Below are 24,167 nucleotides of genomic sequence, written 5' to 3' on the forward strand. Positions count from 1 at the left end.
AAGCAAGCTTTTATTTATCTATATCTATATATTGCTGTTCAAATGTATAGAAGACTCCTATATGCAGAGAGACAATTGGACCGGAAGATTGGCTGTTTATTGAATGGTAAGGACACAAACTCGTTAGCTTTTAATTAAGGGGAAAATGCTCCAACTTTTGGATCATTTTGTCTTTTCCTGCCTCTTTTTGAGTTCTGCGATATCCTTTTTGCGATGGGCTGACCAGAACTCTATGCTACATTCTAAAAGTAGCCATACCGTAGATTTGTATATAGTCACTTTAATTCTGGCCATTTTATTTTCAATCCATTTCCTAATAACCTAGATCTAGCAAGGAATTTGCCTTCTTTACCGCTGCCACAAACTGCACTGATGCTTTCATTGAACTGTCTATAATGACATAAAGTACTTTCTCCTTGGGTCAGTCATTACCAGTTGACACACCATCAATGTATATACTAAAACAGGAGTATTTTGTCTCAATGTGCATCAGTTTGCTTACACTCAACCTAATTCCCCATTTTATTGTCCATTCACGAAGTTTAGAGAAGTCCTTTTGGAGCCCTTCTATATCTTCTTGGGTTTCCACCATCATTTGGCAGTCTTGGGTACCTCATTGTTCACCCTTGACTCCAGATAATGAACTAATAATTTAAACAGTGCCAGTCCCAATACAGATTCTTCTGTTTACTTTGCACCACTGTGGAAAACTGTCTATTTAATCCTAGTCTGTCTATTTAATCTATTTTCTGTTCTTTAACTAACTGCCAATCCATCAAAGTGCCAATCCTCGTATATAATGACTCTTAACGTTGCTCAGCAGACTCTGGTTAGTGGCATTGTCAAAAGGTATTTAGAAGTCTGAGTAAAAGTGTAAATCGGACCGTTTCTATCACTAAATGATAAGTGAACTTCTCAAAGAACTCCAGAAGGTTTATGAGGCAGGGATTTCCTTTGCAAAAGCCATGCTCATTCTTCATCAGCAGGGCTTGTTCTATATTTAAGAAACTTAGCTTTATATGTCTATTTCTGTACATTCCTTTCCAAGTTCTATCCTGTCACCACTTGAATATCACGAAACACTTAGGTCATCATCTCTAAGAAATCCCTGGGAAAAATCACCCCAAACCAGTTACTTCCCTACTCATATCCTCTACCTGTGCAAAACTGATTAAATAATTGTTTAGTGGTCATCTTATTATGCTGTTCATATTATGCCCATAAAATAAGGGGTTTGGGTTAAAAATAAGTATACTTTTTAAAAAGCAACAAGAATACAGGATGATAATAGGCAAACTGGTTTCTTCTAAGTGATCCTTGGCTTTAACCTGTATTTACTTTCACCTCCCACACAGCTACAAGGGTATATACAGTAGTAGTGGTATGGTGTCCTAGCAACACTGGTGTTAATGTTTTGAGACATGATCAGCCAAAATATAGCAGCTTTTGCTCAAGTTTAATTCAATGAGAGTTATTCTGCTGAAACCAGTAAAACTTAAAAGTACTCAACTGTAGCTGGATGTTACCCTTGTTTGTACTGCAGTAGCAAAGCAATCAGGATGCTCCATACTCGGCTCCAGTTTTGCAGAACAGTAAACTGCATAGTTTTATCTGAACATATTAAAAACGTATAAATGAACAGACCTATGAGTTCCTCTATAAATATCCCCCCTTTGGTTTAGCCTATGGTGACAATACATAATCCGTTTCCTTGCCATCCACCCATACAAAAAAGAGTTGGGAATAAACTGACTGGGGTTTATGCTCTCAAAAACCCCAGGGACATTCCCAATATCTTGTTCGTTCATTTTCATCACCCAGTATACCCAGTTAGAAAGTCATCAGTGTTACTTTAGCAGGGTATCCAATGCTTGGGTGACTTTTTTTTTTTTTAAAAAGTGTGCTTTCCAGCTTTATTTCTAAATAGTGCTATAGGTTATTCCCAACCCCAACCCCCTTTCAAATCACATCTAGTCTATGGAGAGCATGACACATTTTTCTGTATCCATGTTCTTTGTAAGCGTCTCTCGCAAGGGCCTCTGTCAAAGCTGGCTTTCTGGGACTTCATTTTCAGGAACAATTTTCTGAAGTGACAAACACTATAGGGAAATCTGTGCTAACTGTTAAAAAACCTACAACTGAGTTATTTGCAGTACTGTCATGCTAACTTCCAACTCAATAAGACCAAAGAAACCTCTGGGGGAGACTCCGCTAATAGCTTCTTACTGACCTCCTTGCAATACGCCCTTCTGCTGAATAGTGGCCCAGTGGTGAATATGGCAAATGAGGTGTGAAAGCTCTCTCTCTCTCTCTCTCTCTCTCTCTCTCTCTCTCTCTCTCTCTCTCTCTCTCTGTGTGTTTTAAGGCTATGATTCTGACTCGCTGTAAAAAGGGAAACTGAGATCCACAAACTCTCTCTGCTCTCTTGCCCTGGAATTCTTTTCTTCATCAGGCCTTCCACCAGGGAAACCCATGCATGACCCAGAAGTATTATTAATTTTGCCAGATCCCAAGCATAGGAGTGCATGTGCCATTTGTTACCCATCCACCCTTAGCATTACATTAATATTTTGAATCATTTTCATTTCCAACAATGTATCATTTTGCTTTCTTCATATAATTTTTAATCTTAGTAATTGAGAATGGCATGCAGAGGGCAAAGAGAGAGGTTTTGCTAGGAAGGATCAAGTTCGTGAATTATATAAATATCACATTAAAAAACAACAACTCCTGGCATTTTTTTCTACATTGAGCAGTCACTCACATTCTTCTATTATTATTTTTTATAATAATCCAGTGTCATCACTTAAGGAATATTGCTACTGTTGCATTTTTTTTTACAGATTCCTGCTGTCAGATACACCATCTACAAATGGTATCAGGCACCCACCTAAAACAGCTTTCCAAACTACAAGTAATCCCTTTCCAATGCTTTTGAAATCAATCCCCAAAATAAAATGCTCCCTGTAGATTAACTCCTGCCAATAGCTCCGCAGCTGCATTCTGGACCCACCTTATTTTCTCAACTATGTTCAAGAATAGCTGCACATACAATGCACTGGTAAAATCTAGTTGAGAACTTACCAAGGCATGTATAAAGGTGGTTAGATCTCACATATCCAGGAAGGATGCAGTTGGTATACATAGTGAATTTGGAAGAAAGCATTCCAACCTGGGATTCAAGATCAGTGTTGGGCACACAGGTAGCCCCAAAAGGCAAACAATATGACTCTGTCCAAAATGGGCAAGTTGTCGACAACATTGCATGACAGCCTGATCGCTAGATCCTTTCCCTTGCAAAGCACTAGCTCGTTCCTTGAAACTTTTTGTGTGCATGTAATCTATTCTACTTTCTTTGTGAAACACACACAGAGACAGAGAAACAGAGAGCGCATTTCTTGAAAAAAAGAAACCATAAATGTAGAAGCATGAAGGAGAGGTGTGAAAGAAATATTTGCTGGAAACGGAATTGCTGAATCAACACTGACCAGTGCACTTCATCATAATTATCAGGACATACTACTGCCAGGGGATTTATAAAAATCCCACTCAGCAAATAATTGCCCTGCTGTTAGGAGATAGTCAAGAGTGTTAACACACTGTCACAGTCCAGCATTTAGTAAGATATTCAACATTCAATTACTCTTGTGGGGAACTGAAAAGAAACATGATATTTTTTCCAGGTACTGCAGTTAATGCTCCCATAAGAATTCCAGTGAACATTCCTGGTAATGTCCAGATGGAGGGGAGAGCTCTGGTAGTCTCTCTCTCTGTCAAGAGGTGAAAGAATGATTTGGAAATCTAAATACACATACTTTGAAAATATTGCAAAATAAAGAAGTGAATGATTCCATACAGTGTAATCTCTTTGTTAAAAATAATACCAATTTCTTTTAATTACAATCAGATGTATATATGCATTTTGGAATGGCATAACCAAGGATCTATTATAGATTAGCCTTAAAGAAAAAAGTTCATACTTCACTTTAGAATTTCTAAATATTATTCAAAGATTTAAAGAATCCACAAAAGAGAGCCTTTAGTTAAGATTTTGCCTTCTACAACTTAAACAAATGACAATCATCTGAACAACTTCAGTGTAGCTGTGAGTTGCAAGGAAGCCTGACACCTACATCAGATTTCTAAATCACACACTGAATTCATGCACTTGGACCTAAGTCCCAAATGAGTTGTCTTAGAATTGTGGTGTGTCAACATCTTAAATTCAAAAGGTTTGGCTTAACTGGGTTGGGATGCACATAGAAAACTGATTTCTTACATCCAAGAATCTTGCAGTGTGAAAAGTCCTCTTGGATTTAATAATAATTTTGCTTGAACAAGAGCCAGGAAATGCTAACCTGCAGGTCTGTATATCAGTGATGTTTTACTTATCCATGGATGAAATGCTGTAACTGAGGTCCAGCATTATTCCTAAAGTACCTGCATTTTGGCTAGGCCATTTATATATCTCCATTTGTTTAATAACTAATTTAGCAGTATTCATTTAAAATTATTAAACTAAACCTTTAATATGACTCATTCACTGGAACTCCTTGCTCTGGGATTTCCCCTTACTTTATGGACTCACCAGTTGTTCTTTCTACCAAAAGAGAATAACAGTGCTTTCAAGATACCCAGTTTTATGGGAGCTTGATGCTAACAGGACAATTGGGTGGTATTCAGTCAAAGCAGATGGGACCAGGCCTTTGGACAGCTCTAAGAGTTGTCAAGACAACTGCAGAAAATGTTGTCTCTAAAGGGATTTATAGCCAACTGAAGCATCATGTAGGCTAACTAGAGTTGGTTTGTGGTGGGTGCAATCTCTCTGAAGGAGCTGGCTGGGTGGTTAAAGGGCCCTCCTCTTATTTTGCAGATAGTGGTCTTCCAGGGGGCTCAGCCAAGAATATCTTAGGACCAAGTTATCTCAAGGAGTGCCCCTCTCTGTATTGTTGATCCTATGATTTAAGAATCCTGCAGAGATCAGGCTATCTCAATGATGGCACCCAACTGTGGAAATATCCTTCCCCCATGATGTGGTTAGCACTGACATTTACGGTTTTTAGTGCAACCTGGAAGCCTAAAATGGGATAGATGATGTGAGCTGCCTATTGTTATGCTAGTGTTAATGGGGAATTTTAAAATCTGACTTTATGGTGTGTTATGGTATATTTTTATTATTTTTGATCCACCCTGGAATTGTTTGGTGATGAGGGGTAGGAAATAAATTTTACAAACAAAATAAAGAAATCATCTGAAAAAGAGTTATGGCGGCAGGGCTGTGTCTTCTGGCCAGGAGCCACCCCCCCCCAAAAAAGTAAGAGTTTTCTTCCCTGGAGGACATTGCCTGAAAACTGCACTTCAACATACTCTGATCATGACACAAAACCAAGATTTTGAGCAATCTTTAATGTAAAGTATTATGTTTTAAATGGAACTACTCCATGCAATAGACTTCTTTTATTTATCTTATTTCTGACCAGGATGAAAGTATTTTTTTCCTACATTCTATTTGGCTATTATTAAAAACCAACTCACTGCACACAATATGGACAGCTAAAGCCAGATCAGGGACCGCTACTTGCCATTTTCTCTGAAATCCTCCAGAGAATTTATTTATCTGAAGGAAATATGCTATAGCACAAGATTTACAGCTGTCTTCAAAATTGGTAAGATTTTGCTTCATACCATAAAACTGTACCACCAAGTTGCATTTCAAGGACAATGTCATCATTATTTTTATTGAGTTGTTTAAAAAGCGGAAAACAGTGTGGGCACATCATCTTTGTCTGCAGATCCTGAAAAGCCACAGCAGCCAACACTGCTACAACGGACTACTTAGCTCTCTTTGAATCAATAATATAAGCCTGAGGCATTACATGCCGAGCCAAAATAGAAATAAACACAGGCAAATTAATAATACTGCAAATATCATCGCTTTACAAACCAAAACACCAGAGACAGCAGGTCAGGCTACAATAGAAGCCGTTTACCATGGCATACTAACTAAAAAAAATTAATTTTATAATTCCACTACTGATTATAATGCTACCATTTGTTGTTTTAGCCAAATTACTGATGAGTGCAAGCTCTGTCATAGTTAAAGACTAAACTGAAGATTCAAGACTATGAATTCAAGACTTCATGGGGAAATTACGCAAGTCACTTTTAAGAGGAGGAGGAGGAGGATGTTAGTAGCTATTTTGGTGCAATAATATGAGAGGCAGAAAATAGGAATATTTATTGTTCTTGTCACTTGAAGATTCAAAATCTTCCAAAACACAGGAACAATATATGTAACAATTTGGTTGGCTTTCACTGTTTCGGCACATTCTTCTTTTTCTTGCTGAAGTTGAGTGACAAAATTACATTTTAAAAATACATACACAAGGGGATACACATTGCTTATGTTCATATTTTATGCAGCTCTGGGAAGGGTTACAATGTAGAATTGTTATTATAAAAATGAACCATTGTCAATTGTAGTGTGCCTTACAAATATTAAATGATAATAAAAGTTTCCTGCTCTGCTCATACTGATTTGTCTTACAGATAGAAAGGATGTTCGGTCTAAAAAACTAAAATGATGTCGTTCGGTCTTTTTAAAAGCTTTGTGCTGGCGCTACAAACCTGAGAAAGAATAAGATGAGAAAAAGCAGGAACCATTTAAAGAAATAAAATAAGGATTCCATTGCTTTCTCTGAAAAACAAACTCAAAATTCCCCCTTTAAAATCTCAGTCTCAACAGAAATGTTATAAATATGAAAACTGGATAGATCTTAACACTATCTCAGTGTATTTCTAACTGAAGTACGGAGTTGGATCTCTTGCACAAGGCAACCAGTAGGTGGAGCAGATAACATAATTTATGACTTGAAAACATTGGCATAGATTCTATGGCAAGTTTCTTCATAATTATAGGGATGATGAAGAAAGAATTTTCTTCAAACAAAGGAAGGCTTAGATGTGTTAGGTGTTACTTGACTAGTTATTGAAACCACCAATAAACGAAGAACGTTGATTAAAAGCTCAATATTTCATAAGAATAAAGTTTTAGAGCTTGTCATTTATTTCTCCAGGCATTGTCTTCTAGCAACCTCAGTTTTAATCAAAATACAATTCCAATGCTATTTTTAACTTCTTTGTATGCTAAGTTTATACCAGCATTAGACACCCTGAGAAGGTAATATATAAGGATGCAACAAATCTGTATATTTTAATGTGTGTGTGTGTGTGTGTGTGTGTGTGTGTAATTTGCATATTTGCATTAACCTGCTGCATATCGGATCACAGGGAATGTAAGATACACCGCAATTCAGCAATGACATTGGCACATTTTGGGGCTGGGACCTGAAGTGCTAGTTCTTAAATTGTTAAGTAATATTTCAATAAGTGCATTACACTTCAGAGATGAGTGTGATTTTCACATGTTGCTACATATTGCACCATTTGATTAGCATGTTTGTAGATTGTCTTGAAATTATGAGGTTGAGAAATCTTAAATTTCCAAATTAACCATAAATACCCCTATGCACTGTCTTCATTGAGATGAGGTTTATACACTCTTTGAAATATTTGGAGGTATCTATATACCTAAATTAAAGTTTTGAAACAATGAAAAGTCCTTTCCCAGAGAGATTTTTTCTTTCAAGGAGCAGATGAATAATTCATTTTTAATAATATTGATTTACTAATTAGTCCTTTCTTCTGTTTCTTCACAAACAAACCTTGATTTCACTTAATTTACAATTAAAATAACTAATTTCCACTAATCAGTTCACTTTCCCATAATTAATTGCCATGCAGCTTAGGTAAACAAACTCCAACATTGCTTATTCATGATTGATGTGACACAAAAGAAGGGAGCTAAATTTTCTATGGCAAAATCTTATGGTGTTGTCTTCGATCCCTGATTGGAAGAATGACACTTGTTAAGCAAAAAGTGAGCATGACTAAATAAAAAGTCTAATCATCAATAACAGATACCCATTTAAGACTGAAACAATTGTGCTTGCAATTCCAGTATGGATATTCATATAAATAAGCACTTATCGCAGGCAGGAAAACTTATTTGCACTGATGAACTTAAGCAGGGATTAAAAAGGGGAACATCTGTCATACCAAATAGCTCTTCAGAATTCCAGCAAATCTTCTAAGAAGAGTAAATAGATCTGTTGGAATATATTCAAGAGTACTGTCTACAAGAAGGTAATCAAGGTAAATTTGCTGACCCAAGAAGATCACTCTGGAAAGTTTTTTGTTTGTTTGTTTGTTTACAGATAATCCATTCTTAACCGCCTATTTTGAAACATTGTGGAGCAATGTAATTCTGATCAAAGCATTAGCTCAATTAAAACAGAAAAAAATATGAAACCCCTCCTCAGCTTAATAACTGGTTAGTCCTTGACAAGTGAAACAACCACAACAATAAGCCAGTCAAAATGAGTTTTTAAAGTGAGGTTATGCCCTTTGTGTTGTGTTATCACAATGGCAGATCAAACTGCTGACTTGGACTCTTTCTGCCAGCCGCGCTGATGCTGCCTCTATGAAGCTGCTGTCGTGTCACGCAGCAGTCATGGTACCTGCTCTCGCCTATAGAAATGCACTAAATTGAACTCGAAGTAGTGTCTTTGTGATATCTTTTCAACAAGTCATGTCCCATTCAGCCTGCTAGTTTATCTCTGTCAAGCTAGGGGCCTCGGTGGTTTGCATGAGCTGTCAGGGACAGGTACACCAACCTGCACAGTGCTAAGGAGGTAATGCATCTTTTGGGCGAGGTAATCCTTTTTCCTTTTTTCTCTTTCGAGGGCTTTTTTCTGTTCCTCTTTCTCCTTCATCTCTGCAAACTCTTCCAGTTCTTTCCTGCATAAAAAACATTTAAATGATTACTGGGCCAATATAAAAAGGCATCAGTGCTTTAAAAAGTCTTTCCCAGCCCAGCTTCCCTAGTGAGGATATGCTGGCATCGTCCACTGTTTACTGAAATCGACAACACCAGGATTGGCTACATTCAGCAGTGCCTGGCTAGTACTGTTAGAACAAAGAAATTCAAGATACATTCAGCCAATGCACTAAGATTCTTAACCATTCTGGGAGATCCAGCTTCATGTAAACGAGTTTGAAGATTCATAGGTAAATTAGTATGTATCCTTGTATCTATATTTTTAGAACAAAATCAGCTTACAAATTGTTTAGAAATGACTGGTTTTAGTTTTAATAACAATAACAATAAAATAATTATTCATACCCCATCCACCTGACTGGGTTGCCCCAGTCACTCTGGGAGGTTTCCAACAGAATATATTAAAAAACCAAGATACATCAGACATCAAAAGCTTCCCAATACAGAGCTGTGAAACTTAAGCTTCCCTAAACACGGCGTGATATTTTAATTTTGGGGCAGGAGTTAAAGATAAAGGAATAAACTGCTCCATATAGTACCGGAGCAGGAAGGAAACATATAGATGGTTATGTGAGTTAAATGCATCATGAAAATTTGTAGCCTCCCTAGAATACCGGTAGATACTAATGGATGACTGTGGAGCGCCATGCTTAGTTAGACCAATGGTCTTTCTAAGTTCAACATTCTGCTTACTAATAGAGCTCAGTAAGTATGGGGAGGTTGTAAATAAGGAACTATCCTGTGTCTGTTTTTGCTGTTGAATAAGCATTTGTCTCCCTTTCTGAGTCACAAGGTTACAGGTATAAAGAGATTGACTGAGAGGGTCCTACTGAGATTGTGCATTATTGCATATTTACTGGGAGAGGGGCCATGCACCAGTGGTAGATCTCAGGTAACAGAAGTGGAAACCCCTCCCCAATGGACCTGGGACCAGGAGTGTACTAGCAAATTCAGAAATGCAGGGTCCCTGCGTAATAGTCACAGCTACGCCCCCTCACAACCAGACCTCCTCACAGCCATGTCCCTTTCCAAGTTTATACAATCTTGTAAGATTATACAGTAATAATAATTAGGGTAGCATTGCAACAATTAGTGCAGTTCTCTATGTGTTGCCTTTCACCTAGATCTACTCTTTTATGTGCACGTACATGGGTATATGATTTGGGGTGCTCCAATATATTCTTTTGGAGTGACTTGAGTTGTGTTTTCCCTGAAGCTCTATTGTCCATAGCAGAACTTCAACATCAGTTTCTTGAAACCGGAGCAGCTTCTGTTTTTATACGGAATACACAGAACAACTCATCGGTGTTGTTCTTGCGCATCTGACTCCAGAGTGACCCTAGAAGTCAATCCTCAATGGTTGACTCGCCTCCTTCAACTCTGATTGGCTCAAATCAGCAGAAAGGGTGGAAATACTTTTCAGCTAAAATCTTCCCTTTTATGCTGACTGGTCGGCTCCAGGATGCTGGAGGCAAGGACACTATGGGGACCCTGCTTCAAAAATACTAATGTGTATTTGACCTCCTCACAACCCCAGATCATTATCCTACTGACTTGGACTTCTGCTTCTAGTCTGAGTAGATAGTTTTGGGTTACATGAACAAATGGTCTGATTCAGTATTAAGACACAGAAGACTTTCAAAGTAATTAGTTAAGAGAACTCTTACAGGAATTTTCTACCCTGTGAATTTGTTTCTATGATTTTACTAATAAATTACTAATTCTATTGCCAATTATCAAACCCTTAAAACATTTCATAGATAAAATGTGATTGCATAATATATTTATAACATCGCATTACAGTATCACCCTCACTAATATACACACAGAGTAGAAGTTAGCTTGATTAACATTTGTTGTTATTGGTATTAAGAAACACTAATTCAAATTAACCTTGTGTGTGAAAGACATAAATTTTGTTCAGCGATGTATGTAAATTTAATAAATGTTAATTAGGTAAGTTCTGACCTTTTTCTGGGCATCTTATGTAAAATACAGCATTGAAAATAATTCAGTTCCTGTAGGGTAAATATTTATAATACTTCAACATATTCCATATCAATTAAATATCAGGGAATCCAATCCACAGCACAGTAAAGTTAATAGCAAAACTCCCATTGATTTTAATGGCACTGGTTTAGATGCATGTAATTAAATATTACAATTAATTCAAAGAGCCCCGTGTATATACAAAGGGCACATGCAGGGCACTTTTGCATGCACTCAAGGGGTACACCGATTGCCTACCTATAAATGGAAAGCCTCAATACATATGAGAAAATCCCCAATACATATGTGAAGGACCGTGCACGTGTTCTCAAAGAGGAGCTGGTTGCACTTAGACACACCCAGGCAACGTCCTGACCCAGGATGTTGGTCTTTATCAGGCTGAATGCAAGGCCGAATCCCATACAGGTTTGGGCAAATTGCTTGATGAGACTCTAGCGCTTCCATGGAGTGCACAATCAAAGCTGCATCATCTGCAAACAACATCTCTCAGATAAGGATCCACCACACTTTTGTCTTGGTGTGCAGACATGCCAGGTTAAATAGTCCCCCACCACTCCTTGAATGGATGTATACACCATCTTCAGTCAAGCTGACATAGGAGAGCAACAAGGAGAAGAATATGCCAGAGGCTCCATGTTCTTAATGCCGGGCTCTGGGGCAGTTCAGTAGAGCTTCTTTGACAGAATCAGAGAAGGATCTTGCTCATCACTAGAGAGTGATCCATGTCACAGTTGCCACTGTGGTAGATCCATGTGACATGATCACAGTTCAGTGCCAATCACCTGGTGACAATCAAGTGCAGCTGGTGCTGGAGCCCCAACCCTGGATATCTCCATGACACTTGCTGTTTTGCCTTGGTAGAGAAGAACATGTTCATGATTCAGAGGATATGATACAAACACAGTTCTAGCAGCTGTTGTCCATTTTTGTTCATGCTGCCAATACTAAAGTGGCCTCTGAAGTTGCTCCACATGTGATGATCATCCCCAACTCTAGCACTGAAATCTCCCAGTAGGAATAGGTGTTTGCAGGTTGGGACCCCCCCCCCCCGACAGCCTGTTCTAGGGGGAGTGTAGACATTCAAGAAGTTAACAGGACTGGGGGTGGTTGAAAGGTGAGGGAAAGCAAGCATTCTGAGCCCTTGGTCAGCAGTTCTATTGCAGACAGAAGAGGGTTCCATGCTGTGAAGCCTACACCGTGAATATGTGGTTCTTCTGGATGCCCTCCTTGCCAGAAAAAAGTGTCGTTCATCTCTTGGAGGCTGTCATTTGAAGCAAGTTTGGTCTCCTGTAGAGCAGCAAGGTCAATGCTGATCATTTTCAGCCCATGGTCAATGATGGCACACAAGACACCATTCAACTGCCTTAGAGACTCCACTCCGGATTTGTGTAGGGTTCACTCCTTAGCCTTTTCTTCTCCTGCATATGTCCATGTGGTGTGGAGCTACTTTCATCAACAGTTTCCTTTTGACCACTTATCCAAAATTGGAGTTTCATCTAATTTGCTATGGGCGCTCAAGCTTCCCCGCTAGGACATGAACTGAAAACTAGGTTTCTTCAGGCTTCCTACCCCTAGAATTCACCTCCAGAGTTATATGTTCTTACAAGTTCTCTCTTTTATATCAGTTACTTACTACAGTACTGTGGTCTTGGCACAGTGGGAGTCTCCTGAAATAAAGGCTGAATGCAAGAAGCGCTTTAAAGCTTTGCTTTGAAAAATAATCACAGTTAAACCTGTGTGAATTGTAGGGACTGTGGATTCCACTGCATTACAGAGCAATTCAGAAACCTATGATGATCATGCAACTATCAGTTGACTCTGCCCATCCCAAAACCAGAGCATTTACACTCCATTACAATTATTGATAATTTTCAGTTTCTCGTTATTTATAAATATGTAGATATGGAACGCTTTGATGTTGTTTGTAATGCTATTGCATTTTCTTACAATGGATGTATTTTTTTCCCTTTTTTGATGATGTGACCCATGCTGAGATTGCTTGTTGATGAATGGTAGGATACAAAGCAAATAAATAGTATTTTCAGTATAATGGGACAAAACTTTTTAAATATGCAATCTGGCAATATTTTGTAACAGAAAATTCTGTTACAAAAATCTATATGCTATGTCATTTTTTTTTTACTTTTCCATCAAAATATTAATCCATAGCATGTAGAGTAAAATATTAAGTAAATCACACATGTTTTTCTTTCAAATGTGCAAGGCAAAAGTAGAACAAAACAGAAATAAATTAAAGATAGGAGAAGATGTATTATTCTGTTTCAATCCCTGGAATGTTTTCTTTTTTCTTTTTGTTGCCTTTACTGTTAAAGGCTTCTAATACAATATTTCATACAAGGTTACTTATGAAACATACTGACGTTTAAAAATCACCATGCTATGCTTTTGCAGCAGAGTAATTTTTTCCCAACATAAGATTAAATTGCAAAATAAATGAATTACTTAGAGTGGCATGGCCCCCATTTTGCCACACTTCTCTTGAAAATTGCTTATTAATATGAAAAAAAGAAGTTGGAAAATAGCCTGTTTTACTTTATGCATAGTGTTTGGAGGCCTCCAAGCCTGGAGACCTGGACTTGCTGTACATTTTAGATTGTATTGGCAAGCGGGTACACTGACCTTTCTGACCTGCATCTCAAGGCTATTATTAATCGCTAAGTAACCTGGTAAAGCCAAACAAATTTGTTTCCATTGAAAGGATCTCTATCTGTGTCTGAGAATTTGTGCCGTACCAAACCAACCTCATTAACTGTGTCCACTTTTGACAAAGAACTAGGACTTGGAGAGACTGGTGACCTTTCTTTGTCCTCAAGGAACAGATCTCAGAGCCAGAAATGTGAGTAAATAAGCATTTTTACAATAGCATTAATAAAAATAAATAAACATACATTCTCGGGTTTTTAAAAGCAATTACACCTGTCAACCTTGGTACATATGTTTCCTATTTAGCAATTACTTTTTGTGGCAAATTTGTCTGATCAGCCTCAGTGTCTACGAACTGCAGAGAATAAAATGCCTACAAATGAATATTTACAAGTTCTTCATTTCCATCCAATTTCTTGTCAACAATGGTAAAAGCTCGCATTGTCCAAAAATGAGTAAGTGCTGGATAACACAGAAGAAAAACATTTATATACAAATATATATTCAATTTAATTATAATGATATCTAAAATAATTTTGTTTCACCAATGAAAATTGACTATTATCATTCTGAATGGATGATTCACTATAGTAATTTGGTAAAATTAAATGACATTTGCCAAAAAAAAATTGCAGAACTTGGCAGCAAGTAATTTTACTATGAACAATCACTTCAGCATAAAGGCTATATCAGTAACAAGTATTTCCTTTCTTCTTTAATACCCAATGCTAGTCCAAGTGCCAGTCTGGGAATTATAGGATGGTATTCAACTATGTATTGCTCAGAGTAGACTCACTGCAATTAATGGACCTAGCTTAGTCATGTTCAATCATTTCAATGGGTCTACTCTGAGTAAAACTTAGTTGAATACCACTCACAGAACTGAAGAGCAGATATAATTCTTTTTTACGCGAATAAGCTGCCTACATTTTTAGAGCTCATTTTCTTCACAATATATATCAATTCTAAACTGGCAACAGAGAAAAAGCTAAGATGGTATCTTCTGTTGAACTTGTAAGGTATCTTATATAATATTTAATGGAAACACTATAATTTATGAATATAAATACATTATACATATAAAAACATGATCTGGCTGTTAGACCCTAGTTCAACACTAGGTGGTTAGTGATCTAGAACAATGAATAGGTGGGAAGAGAGTGATCTCTTCCTTCTGCAAGAGTTCTAAGCTCTTTAGCACACACCCATAGAAGGAAAAACAGGGTTTGAGTTGGGAGGAGTGCAGGAATGTGATGAATGAGAACATTTTTTAAGGACAGGAGTTACAGCAACCGCATTTCTTCCTCAAGTGGGTTCACAGAGTCCTACGTATGAGTAAGCAGTGATTCAAAGAGGCATATAAGTAGGAATCTAAGACTGAATAGGGAACCTAAAAATAAGGAACTATTTTAAGACAGAATTATATGTTATGCACTACTATAACAGTGCTGCTAAAGTGGTATCAATTCCCAAGCAGAAGGCACCCCCATCTGCATGCAGATTCTTAAGGAAAGTCCAGTGATATCAGAAAATAAATGTATGTTCCCACGTAGCAAGATTTCATAGGAATTAAGCTTCATCCTAAACCAGGGAAAGCGAATAAGAGGGCACTGAATATTCTAATTCATTGCATCTAGTATTGTGCTATGTGCCAAAAGGCAACACAATACTATATACAGTGTATGTTTCTGCAGTGGGTCTCTCATGGGCAGACATGCTTGGGACTCAAAGGTGAGGGAAGGCAAAAAGGGAAATAGACTCTACCAAAGGTTAGGCCCTGAAGGAAAAGACTGAAGGAATGAAATGATAACCCCAGATGAAAGCACATGCACATTTCCCTCTACTTTTCCTGAAAACTTTTAAATTAAATTGTTCAAAAAATACATATTTTTTTTTACTAAGAACCCCAAGCCACTTAGAAATATATAGCCATTAACATGCCCTGCATAATAAGAACAATAAAGGGAACCCTTTGAAAGAGAAACAATTACAAAGAAAATTAAACATAATGCTGATGATATCATACAACATTAGCCCCATTGAGCAAGGAGAAGTCCTTGTGTGGCCTTCCATTAGTGGGACCCTTTAACTGAATCTTTCCCCTAGACTTCAGTACAGTGGTACCTCTGGTTACGAACGCTTCTGGTTACAAATGCTTCAGGTTACGAGCTCTGCTAACCCGGAAGTAGCTGCTCCTGGTTGTGAACTTTGCTGCAGGATGCGAACGGAAATCGCGTGCCAGAGGCACGCACACAGCGGGAGGCCCCATTAACAAAAGTGCACCTCAGGATAAGAACGGTTTCAGCTTAAGAACGGACCTCCGGAACGAATTAAGTTCGTAACCAGAGGTACCAGTGTATCACCCTCTTGAAATCACAATGCAGCAAAACATCAGTTGAATCTGAAGGGGGAATCAGGAGGACCCCATAATGTGACCATTCAGATTAAGGATGTTACTTTTCTTTTTTTTGGTCGACTCAAATAAACAAATATTCCCTTATCCTGTGAGTTATAATTCATAACTGCTAAATTAATTGATTAAATTATGTAAATCTACATATGAATAAAAATTTGTAATCCTATATAAACTTGGCTTGGTTCTTCTTATGTTCCTACACTATGCATAGGATATTAGTGAAGTTACAAAGGAAAATGAGTATGTGAACCTGTGCTTGACATTCTGCCCCCAAATGCCCTACAAAATGGTAAAAGTTGGCGAAAGCGAGAACGAAGGCCTAATAAAGCTTCAGGAAAGTTGGTGGGAAAGGATTAGAATCTTTTTGTGGTAAAATGCCACGATAATTTAAATCCTTTCACTAGTTAAATGCATTCATATTTTATAAAGTAATGCACTTAGGAACACTTGTCATCATGATTCAACTAAGATTATATGCAACAAATGCCCGAGACTGTGAATTTTTCACTTTTGTTTAGGTATTAAAAATAAAACTCATTCATGTGCCAAGGTAACTCATTGTTATTCTGAGTTTTCATTTATGCAGTGTGCAGTGGTGTTGGTTCCAGCTACGAGATGCAAATTTGGTTGACAGTGCTCCTTCTGTTTCTATAAATGTTAAAAATACATATATAATGTTTTCCTAGCACTTTAGTAAATGTCTTTAAATGATGATTACAGCAGTATTCAGACCGTAATGGTGATGCACTCAACACTAATGTCTTGCAGATTTATACTGACATACTTCCATTGAACTTTATCAAAATATTGCATTTTGTTTTGCATTTTCATAAGAAGTTTGTGATCTTGTGACTGGATAACTATAAATATGTAGCATTAAGGAAAGCAAAGGGCATTTCAGACAAATCAAAATAGTGTATAATTTGTATAGGAAAGGGTAGAGCAAAACAGTCCAGATAGGCATATTCACAGTAAAACATTAATAAAAAAACAAAACAAAACTGTGGTTTACTCTGATGGGGTCATCATATCAGGAGGGATACAGTATCAAACTAGTCTGTTGATCTCATGACCACATTTCCAACTCTCTATTCCAGGCATAGGCAAACTCCGGCCCTCCAGATGTTTGGGACTACAATTCCACCATCCCTGACCACTGGTCCTTTTAGCATCTGGAGGGTTGGAGTTTGCCTATGCTTGCTGTATTCTTTAGATCTACCAGAAAGGTAAAAATAAGAGAGGTTTACATATTTCATGCCAAGATAATCTATTGCTGGTCTTTATGATTTGGGATCTAAGTCATTGTTCCTTCCTTTCCTATAAAATTATTGCTGCGTTCAAATGAAGTATCATAGCTTGCTTTGCTCCAAGCTGTAGGCAAATCCAAGCTTTGTACTGGGCTTAGCAATCCTGGTTTCACCAAAACAAATCACAATCCCCAACGCAGCCATGCTGTTAAGCCAAGGATTGCACTTTGTTTTTCCCAAGTAGTGGTTGGGAGGAGTGAAATGGACACAACATACTCTTGCATGGTAAACTATGGTTTATGATTACCATGATGTCTGCACATGACCAATGAAGTGTAAAATTTGTTTCTGGCTATCAGTTGGTTATTTGATTGTGCCAATAATCTCCAGTAAAAGTTTTTTTTACAACACATGTAGTAAGCATTTATTTATGTAAAAGTATTTTAAAAAAGATACAGATACACTTACACCAGTTCTCTGAGCCTCAAAGTCAATAAAAGAGCTTTCAACATGAATTGGCACTACATCAATTTCAAGGGATCACAGTCAGTAGTGCATCAGCAATGATTCCTCTGATTACTGCCTTCCTGCCCCAATATTTACTTTCACTAGCAGAGCTATGCTAAGTAGAGAGGAGATGAGACACAGGAGTCTAGGAAAAACCACCGAGAAGTTGTATGTGCATTTAAGATGAGGAAGGGAGTGGGGTTACACTTAAATGAGGCTTCAGGAGTTTTACTGCAGAAAGATACAGTAGTTTTCTACTTACTCACTCTGAGAACCTCCCAAAACGTAATAAGGAGAGCATGTATAAGCTTTGTGAGAAATAACACTATGGTAGGGTTGCCATGTTTCAAAATATGGGCTAAAATTGTTGAGCTTGTTTGGCAAAATTGTCAAAAGGACCACAAAAATTTGAGCTATTTTAAAGGAAAATTGCCAAAAACAAGACTACCACCATAGGTTGCCACACGTCCAGATTTTTCTGGACATTTTAGCAATTTCCGCCAAACACTGCTTCCAACTGAAGTATTCCAGCTATGTCTGGGAATTTCCGAATATATGGCAACCCTACACTATGGCCATATTCTTTTTAAGTCAGGCATGGGGAACCCTTGGCCCTAGAGATGTTGCTGAACTACAACTCCCATCAGCCCCGATAGAAGTTAGAATTACTTAACCCAATGTGCATAACTTTACACTTGATTACACTGAATCACATTTAATGCCCATTCACCCAGTTTAGAGAGCTAGCTCCTTGCAAACTGTTCCTGTTCTTACACTTTCCCTTCTTCACTCAATTCATTTTCCTCGTTAGAAGGAACCGGTGAAGTCTCATAGCCCAAACCCTATAAAAAAACTAAAACCAAGCCAGAAAAAATAGATAACATATCCTGGGGGCAAACAAAAATCCCTCTATGTGTGGGTACAACTAGCTACAGAACTGAAGGTGTGGTGTCTTCCAGATATTTTGGACTAGAACTCCCAACATCCCTGACTATTGACAATGCTGTCTGGGGCTGCTGGCAATTGTAGATCACAACATCAGGAGGGCACCACATTGGCTACCCCTGTTAACCATATTAGTCAGTTTGTCACGAGTAAATTCAGTGTCTCTAGAAAGAATAATTATAACACAATGGTTCAAAAGCAAGATAACGTACTGTTTTAATGGCCCACTACATTCCCCCCACCTAAAATCCCACCTAACATTTCATGCATATGAACGAAGAGTTACAAGTCTATTAACATGAACAGAGCAAACACCCCTCTCCTCTGGTGTTTCTCTCCTAGATAATTTTACTTCCAATCTTGGCACCTGGCTCTTTTACCCTGAACCGTAGATACCCTGTCAGATGCCTACAACTGCATACAGCAGGAGTGATATAATTTAATCAATTACAACCCGAGAATTGTGTTTTCAAAAATCTAATTTATTAATATATAATCTTTAGGTAATCATATTTACCCTCCTAATTTATGGAATATTTATAATGCTATATGTGTCCTTGAAATAGGGACAGTATACTAAGAAAAAGTGGCCCAGCTACTGGAGTTCATAAATTTTGTTCAGCTTTGGATGAGTTCAAAGAATTGCCATGTAAGAAAAGCCTTACAGAGGGAATTTATCTGATTATGGCAGTAATAATTACCCAGCTGTTTATTGCAGATAGAGAAATAATTCATGTAGGCAATAGGCCGTGGTGGCAATGACACTCCACATTTAGTAAATATGCAAACTGTTCACTTCTAATTAACCAAGCTAGAGGATGCCCTTATTAAATGTATAAACTAAAAGTGCCTTCCTGACAAGTGATGAATTGTTACATTGCACAAACTCTTGCCACAGAATTATTGGAGTGAACTTGGGGCTTAACTTCATTAAGAGATCTTGTGGGATAGTTAAATGAGGATGGACAGCATAACAAGGCCAGCCTGACAGCCAATGATATGTTAGAGCTTAATGAAATTGCACCTTTTCCTTCTTTTCTACTTACTTTACAGTTAAGATCCCACTTTAGATAAAATAGGAGACTGTGAAATCTGTTGCAGTTGAGACTATATAAAAGTGTGTGATACACACTGAGGCTCAGGTTTTAACAGCAGAATCAATCTACAGAAGATACTAAAGTCCATAAGTAACCTTAATAAAGGTAGTTCAGCAGCCAAAATGTCCCATAATTACTTTATCACTGCTCTGGAACTGCTTTAAGTTTCATCCCGGTACTATGGTGAATTGTTCAATTTAAAAAGTGGTAGGATGAAATTAGTTGCCAAGTTTTGGAAGAAACAGATTCAAATTTGGCTAACACTTTAATTTTTGCCTGGAAAGTAATGGGCAGCCATATCAGTGTAATATGCCGCCATTTACCTAATCCTGTTAAGAGGCATGACACCATCTTCTCCCCCAAAGGAAATCTCCAAACAGTGCTCAAAAGTAGTCAGAGAGAGTTTGCACAATTAACTAATGTTCATGTTAAGAAAGACTAATTACGGTATCAGATCTTGATCAGATACAGAGAATCCCCATATGTACTTTGGACTTGATAACTGTCAAGGCAAAGCGAGATTCTGCTAGGAGCAGACCTTGGTGTCTCAACTTTCAGTGGTGCCCTGTTTGACACCAAAATCTGGTGTGTGTGTGTGTATGTGTGTGTGTCCCCAACCTCTCGCCTTCCGTTGGATGCCATAGTTGCGGTGCCTCAGAAGCTCCGTGTCCAGTGCAGCTGCACTGGTCATGTTCCCCTAGATCCGCCTTTGATCCTAGTCAGCAAATTGTTTCCCTATTATACATGGGAATTCACCCATCCCTATCAATCACACACACACACAGTTTCAAATTACTTGCTTTCAACAGAACATTTCTCTGTTCCAACTCCTCTTGCTCCATTAAAACTGCCTAGTCCTAAGAGCCAACAGGTTTCCTTTGGGTAGTCTACTAGTAAACTACTCATACTGTTTGTGCTCAGTTTCCAGAGCCCTCTTGAGGAACAGAATAGGGTGTGGAGACTTTTTGGCTCCATGGGACAGATCCTTATTAGGATCTGCATCAAGGAGCCAAATCTGGCAGATGGGCAAGACCCCCATCTGTCAATCACATATCATTATATCATATGAAGGGGGAAACACGCTTTTACAATACCTTTCTTGTGAGTCACCCTGAATTTACTTACTGATAAAGATAGGATATAAATGGTCAAAATAAAATAAAGACATCTACAAGGGCATTGGGCAATATTTGTTTACAATGCTGTGATACGCTGGTCAGACCTACTGAAACACTCGGTTTAGTTCCCAAGCTGGACAAGCCAACTGTCCTTACTGGAGGCTTTATTAAACATTTGGCAGAATACTAAATTTGAGTAGTTAAGTTCCCGTTTGGATTTGAAATGAACATTTAACCAGGCTCTTGGGTTTAAAAATGGGCTATTTTTATACCGATTATAGCTCTACAACATCTAAATATGAGACAGGACAGTGATCTGTCTCCATCCAAACTACTTCCTTTAGGATCAGAAAAGAAGAAGAAGAAGAAGAAGAGTTTGGATTTGATATCCCGCTTTTCACTACCCGAAGGAGTCTCAAAGCGGCTAACATTCTCCTTTCCCTTCCTCCCCCACAACAAACACTCTGTGAGGTGAGTGGGGCTGAGAGACTTCAGAGAAGTGTGACTAGCCCAAGGTCACCCAGCAGCTGCATGTGGAGGAGTGCAGGCACGAACCCGGTTCCCCAGATTACGAGTCTGCCGCTCTTAACCACTACACCACACTGGCTCTCAGTGCAAAGAAGAATGTATTTATTATACAGGCAAACACAGGTTCCCAATACCATTTCTGCCAGATTCCTACATTGATTCTCACCTGCAGATGTACCCTCCAGCTCTTTATCCCCCAGTTGTGCTTATTAAAATCTTAAAGCTTGGCTGAGAAATGTAGGGTTAAAATGGCCAGGGTGGATTTGGAAGGAAGAATGGCTTAGGCGGTGCCCTATCCTGCCTAACTCTTTCTTGTTTTAGTGTTATAAGGCAAACACAGGGATCCCACATTTGTCTCATAACTTGCAGTTCAAGCCAAAGGGTCACCAGTTAAACCTATTTCAAATGAAACTTAAAGCCATAAGCAATAGCATAGGGCTTGTGGATAACAGTTCTAATGAATTCAATCTATTCCTGAAATTAGCTCATTTTCTCAGTTGATTGCATCCCACCTTTAATGCTGCAAAACATTAAGTAACAGATAAAGTCAATGTATATCTGAAACTAAAATTAGAAGAGAAACTCGGTGTATTGTAAGTTTTCCCATTAACAGCATTATGATTTTTATTAATGCTGCCAATCTGTATCTCTGAGGCTAGTTTTTAATTTCATGATATCATTTTCTTGTTCATAACCTAGGGCAGTTTTTGCATATGGGGCTATAGGGTTATAAGTGGACACATCTAGAAAATGCATACTCAGTCTTTAAATTAATCAAACCAATTTATCTTTGTAAGAGGCAGGCTGTGAAAACGTAATCTTACATATGTGTTAGATAAACATAATGACAAAAGGGGCTATCCAGACACATACGGTGGTATTCAGCTAAGCTTTACTCCATGTAAATTCACTAAAATTAATAAGCACAACTAGGGTAGATTTATTAATTTCAATGGGTTGCCTCTGATTAAAGCGTAGTTGAATACCACTCATAGAAGATTTTTGTTTCCAAGTACAGCTTGGTGGGGTGTTATTGTTTTGTTTTTATGTTATGTATTTTGTTTTTATACTGTAAACCACCCTGTCATCTTCAAATGAAGGGTACTATACAAAATAAAAATTTTAAAAATATCTGCTGCATTTTTATGACAGTATTTGTGTTTACAAGAATAACTAAAACAAGCACAAATGCCTTTTTGGGGGGGTAAATTTACAAGATCTAAGGATTGATGCATCTTGATTGGAACTGTAATTATTTCTCCCACAGAGAGGATAGTTCCAGTAAGAAGATTATGATTTCCCTTTCCAAGTTGCTAAAAATGAAATAATCTGCAAAATAGGGCTGAAGCGATGGGAGAAGAGCCATGATGGCAAAAATCACATTAAGTGAAATTGTCATTTGTGAGCAATTCTCAGACTAGGGGGAACCTGCGGCCTTGCAGATGTTTTTGGATAGTAGGTCCCATCAGCCCCATTTAGAATGCCCAATGGTCAGGGATGATGGAAGCTGTTGTTGTTGGCATCAGTCTGTCCCGAGAGACAGTGGAGTGTGCCTCTGGGAGCGAAGTCAAGCCAATGAGTTAGCAGGACTGAAGTGTTCTCCCTGGGGCACAAGCCTGCGAGAAGTTGTATTCTAGCAACATCTGGAGGTTCCCAGGTTCCCCACACCTATTTTAAAGGAATAGAGATACTCTCTTGGTGTCTTGACCTACAGACCTTAAGGAAGCAGTGAGGCCCAAGGGAGACAGAATGTTCAGTGTACCACTGAGTGATGGAGGTGAGTCTAACTCAGGGCTGGATTACTCTATAAACACTCTCAGTGCACATGATGGACAGTGGTGGCAATATTCTCTTCTTAACCAGCTCCAGCTCCTTGACCCCTGAGAGCCATATCTGGTGCAGGCACTGGAAAACTATCAGCATTTGCCTAGCAGCATTTGCCTTGTCTCAGCACCCATCCACCACAACTAGGGCCCACGTACATGTTGCAATTGCGGTCTTAAGCCTCTAGCACTACTTCATTATTCTACAGACTTGTTAATATAGAAAGTCCAGAGTATTTTCAGCTTTGGGCTCACTCCAGTGGATTCAGTAGAATCATAGCTGCATGCATACTGGTATAAACGAGATCATAATTTGCACCACATGCTTAGGTAAGAGAAAGAAGAAGACTACTTTATATATTGGATAATGGAGGCAATTCTTTCCATGAAGAAATAATTTAATTAGCACCATAAACTATTTAGAAATATATATAAAAAGAAATTTAAAGTTTCACTACTCAGTATTTTTATCTTTACCTGACCAGCTCATTATTCAAAGCAATAGCTTCCAGGTACTTCTTCAGTGCATAATAATTATGGATATATTTTCGCACATAATAGCCTCGCCATCTTTTCTGAATCTAGTGGAGAAAAAGCACATATATTTGCTTCAATACTTTTTTTGCAAGAAAGATCACATTGTCAATTTATATTAAAAATCTGTTTTATGAGAGATGATATTGCTTTAACATCAAGCATGCATGTATACATAATTACAGGTATGAGGAAAAAGTAATATATTGAAACAGTACTTATTGATCAAGGAATGCTAAAGTGAACATGAGCTTACAATGGTTGTGTAAGATATTTTGCATTGTCCAACGAATTTTGAGGCCCTTTAGAATGAAATCCATTCACCTGCTTTTCAAAGGAGTACCAAAAGAAATAAGTATTATATCAAAGTCAAAGCAGT

At 38.1% G+C, this 24,167-nt stretch overlaps 1 protein-coding gene across 1 annotated transcript in view; it reads right to left on the reverse strand.

The window, feature by feature from the left end:
* Positions 1-24,167, reverse strand: part of SPATA17 (spermatogenesis associated 17) — a 73,784-nt gene that overhangs the window by 39,163 nt on the left and 10,454 nt on the right. The window contains exons 5-6 of the mRNA XM_033144767.1: positions 23,732-23,835; positions 8,736-8,859 (exon numbers count right to left, since the gene is read on the reverse strand). Of these exons, the coding sequence (XP_033000658.1) occupies positions 8,736-8,859; positions 23,732-23,835 (228 nt within the window). The remainder of the gene's footprint in view (positions 1-8,735; positions 8,860-23,731; positions 23,836-24,167) is intronic.

The sequence above is a fragment of the Lacerta agilis genome, chromosome 3 (genome assembly GCF_009819535.1).
Source record: "Lacerta agilis isolate rLacAgi1 chromosome 3, rLacAgi1.pri, whole genome shotgun sequence".
In the NCBI taxonomy this organism is placed as follows: domain Eukaryota; kingdom Metazoa; phylum Chordata; class Lepidosauria; order Squamata; family Lacertidae; genus Lacerta; species Lacerta agilis.